We start from the raw sequence: 3,613 nt of genomic DNA, 5'->3' as shown, positions 1-3,613 counted from the left end.
GGTTAGGGTTAGGGTTAGGGTTAGGGATATTTCTTGATTTCGAAGAATTGTATGTTCTTGATATCACAAGACGGTCGCGGCGAATAGACAGTAGCAACATACACACCCGACGGTCGGGCGAATAGCCTCGGCCATAGTACTAGAGCTACTTCCTTCCCATCGAGGCCTATTTGTTTTATTTGTAAAATAGGCATTTTCTCTACACTGGTGATCATCATTGTTTGACTTTGAAGAATATTTTTTATGGCTTTGGGATAATATTTATAATATATATCATTGTAATAAATCTAAGCTATTAAATTTCAGCTTCTATAAGTAAACAGCTAATCATGGGCGAAGAAATTCCCGCTGGAGATGCGGCAAAGGGCCAGAAATTGTTTAAGCAGAGATTGTGGACCAAGTGTGACCATGGTCACACTGTCAATAAAGACGGCAAGCATAAGACGGGGCCAAACCTACACGGGCTGATTGGTAGGAAGACTGGCCAGGCGCCTGGTTTTGCCTATACTGACGCCAACAAGAGTAAAGGTATACAGGGCTTTAATTCACTGCTTCCTCTGAACGTGTCACATGAGATGTAGATACTATCCTATATGGCAACAGCCATGCTCTTCATTTCAACTGTTCTATGTATCCATTTGCCTGCTATAGCGACCGCCGGAATGGTAACTGCTAGTGTACGTTGTAAGAGCAGTACTTAGCTAACATGGGTCATTCTCATCTAGGAATCACATGGGAGAAGGAGACTCTGTTCACCTACTTGGCGAACCCTAAGAAGTACATCCCCGGGACGAAGATGGTGTTCGCCGGTCTGAAGAAGAAGAATGAACGTGCCGATCTTATTGCTTACCTGTATGAAGCAACTAAATAACGAGCGCCCCTTTTAGAAAATTCCGATGCTGTTAGAAAATATATTCACCTTCTCATAGTTTACATAAGTATGAACCACATATACTTTAATAATACAGATTTTAAAATCTCATTTTAACATTTGTACCAAAATCGAACAAGTCAATCTATAGTCTAAGGGAAATTTTAATTTCGTGTTTATTTTTAGAAACTGCTATAAGAGAATCTCTGAGAATACCTGCAAAAAAAACTGTTCATTCGTTTTTAAATGCTCACAGTATGGTGAACGCTCAATATTTATTGTATGTGGTTGTTAAACTTATGTGGACCCTCTATGAGATTGAAACCCGTGGTTGTAAATCATGTTTAGCTCTAATTGTTACTGTACCAGACCACGTAGCTGGTACTGGTAGGTGGGGAAGGCTGTATGGTTATTACATACTAGTTTCTACTCCCAATGCTCGAGTGGTAGTCGCTAGTCATTGTGATAAATGTATTGTGCAATGTTTGCAATCGTGCTAATAGACGAGATGTATGATTATTGTACTGATACTAGCCATAATATAGAACTTGATTGCAGTTCATGTGTCTGTTTGTCGAATTTCTGTTAATTTACTCACAAGTGAAAGGCAGTTTACATGATTCGTAATTGAAAATTTCTAACTCTGCAATCTGCTGCTTTCTGTGATACTGCTGTGTCTGACGCACAGCCAACTATTACGACAACCTTGTCGATAGCACAGAGCCACGAAGATTATTAGCGAATTTACTTGCAATACAGCTACTATTATTGTTGTTATCATTGATTTCTTTTAGTATGAAAGTTGAATGCAGAACCTGCATAAGTTGTGTGTCAACAGTGCTGTAACTAGTGCAGGGTACATTACATTACATGGTGATTGGCAGTGACCTTCCTAAAACACAGCCCACACGTGGATTTGCCCCCCCCCCCCGCCCAGGGGAAATAGGTTAGCTATATGCTCCTGGTCAAGAAGCGAAAGATTAGTAATACCATGAACTAATGTATATACTTACCATTACACTACATTGCCAAACACATTACATGTACAGCTATAGTATACTTGGGTTCGTGGTAACACTGGTTAGGTAACAAACGACTGATACAGAAGCTCCATGAAGGGCGCATCAATGCCATGTTTTTATTGCAAAGTTTTTAGATCATCGCCGCTCCTATTTACCACTTCAAATAGAGCGGCTATAAACTCATACGCTAGCTAGATGATGAACCTAACAACTGTACGGCTATATTTAGCGATAGACCTACAAACCACACAGTACCAGCACAGCAGTTAATGCTAAACTGACTGCCATATGTACATGCTGTCCTTGTGTTTCCTGCCACGCTATGTGCCGCACGGAGTGAGTACGAGTTGAAACAGTCAGAACTGCTGTGTGACACTGGTTTTCATATAGTGCATCTGATCACTGGTAGATGGCACCACGTGCACTATTAGCTGTGCATTACTTACACACTGGCACGTTTTTCTCCTATTCATGCTGTGAGAGGGGGCTCCTCCATACATCTCAAGTGCACATTACTTTCCATTCCCTCAGAAGTGGGGCCACTGTACATCTCAAGTGCACATTACTAGCCATTCACGTCAGAAGGTGGCCCCACAGGTATGTCCGTCGCCCGGTAACATTGTAGGACACTTGAAGGCTAGCGTAACTTTTGACCATACAGTCCACTCGAGGACAAGCCAAGTTTGACCTTGACATCACGGTTCACTCGAGGTCGAGCCAAGTTTGACCTTGACATCACGGTTCACTCGAGGTCGAGCCACATTTGACCTTGACATCGTGGTTCACTCAAGGTCGAGCGTGACCTTGATGTTCATCGACGCCAGCTCGGCCGTCAGGTACTTAAACACGTGCGGCACGCTGATGAGTTCGATCCCGTCGCCGCAGCGACAGACGTGACACGTCCAGCGACCCCGACGCTTGTCGCCGCCTCCGGCCGCGACCTCCGTGTCCTTCGAGGAGACGTCGATGAGAGGCGAGAGCAGGCTGCCGCACTTTGTACACACCCTCGCCTGCGCGCAGAGAAATACGAGCGTGAGGGGCCAACGACACGCAAATAATTCTCTGCGCATAGAGAAATTCATGCGACCGCAGGGGCAGACGATAAACAATGCACGCTTACGAACGGTAGACGTATCACGAAAGTAATGTGAAGTGGGTTAACTGGCACTTGACTGGAGAGTTTGCCAAGCATTCTCTGCGCATAGAGAACTCCGTGCAAACGCAGGGGCAAATGATAAATAAAGTGCCTACTTATAATATATAATAATAGCAATGTTGTTATAAATGTATAAATTTAATGTGAAATGGTTAACTGGCACTTGATTATAGATTGCCTATAACTGCCCACGTACAGACAGAGAAACCCATGCCATAAAAACAAAAATCACTGCAAATGCAGTAATTACGAATAGAAGTACATTCCGAAAGGCAGTGTTAATTGTTTCCTAGAAGCATGACTATATGCTGCAAACATGAGGCCAAACAAAAAAATAGGTGTGTTTCCGGTCGACCGACCGTCCCTAGATTATTAGGGCCGACCCTAAACTTTTTTTCCAAAAAAAAGGGGAAAAAAATGTTTTTTTAATTTGAAATCTGACAGACAAAACTTGAGATTTTTTACTACAAACACGTTCTGGACTTGCTTACTAACTTATCCCTACCTATACACCACTTTATAGCATGCATCAGAGGGATATTAAAATAATATATTTAAAAAAAA

At 42.6% G+C, this 3,613-nt stretch overlaps 2 protein-coding genes across 2 annotated transcripts in view; one reads left to right on the top strand and one right to left on the bottom strand.

Annotated features, from left to right (window-relative positions):
- Positions 1–285: 285 nt before the first annotated feature.
- On the top strand, positions 286–1,433 carry LOC106819168 (cytochrome c-like). The gene is made up of 2 exons (XM_014823823.1): positions 286–528; positions 726–1,433. The coding sequence occupies exons 1-2, from the start codon at positions 330–332 to the stop codon at positions 869–871; spliced, it is 345 nt and encodes a 114-aa protein (XP_014679309.1). The 5' UTR covers positions 286–329; the 3' UTR covers positions 872–1,433.
- A 547-nt stretch (positions 1,434–1,980) lies between these two features.
- The window catches only part of LOC106819167 (DNA-directed RNA polymerase I subunit RPA2-like), a gene marked incomplete at its 5' end in the record, with an annotated part of 11,905 nt that continues 10,272 nt past the window's right edge, over positions 1,981–3,613 (bottom strand). Inside the window, one exon of the mRNA XM_014823822.1 lies at positions 1,981–3,041. Coding sequence (XP_014679308.1) covers positions 2,676–3,041 — 366 coding nt within the window. The remainder of the gene's footprint in view (positions 3,042–3,613) is intronic.

The sequence above is a fragment of the Priapulus caudatus genome, unplaced genomic scaffold (assembly GCF_000485595.1).
Source record: "Priapulus caudatus unplaced genomic scaffold, Priapulus_caudatus-5.0.1 Scaffold2920, whole genome shotgun sequence".
Classification (NCBI taxonomy): Eukaryota; Metazoa; Priapulida; class Priapulimorpha; order Priapulimorphida; family Priapulidae; genus Priapulus; species Priapulus caudatus.
Note: the sequence above shows the minus strand (reverse complement) of the source record. Positions and strands in the feature narration are given on the sequence as shown.

Bases quoted from the DNA above. Each gene is read 5' to 3' on its own strand.
- LOC106819168 (XM_014823823.1), top strand. From the start codon at position 330: ATGGGCGAAGAAATTCCCGCTGGAGATGCGGCAAAGGGCCAGAAATTG. The intron at 529-725 runs GTATACAGGGCT...ATTCTCATCTAG, and splicing joins TGACGCCAACAAGAGTAAAG to GAATCACATGGGAGAAGGAG.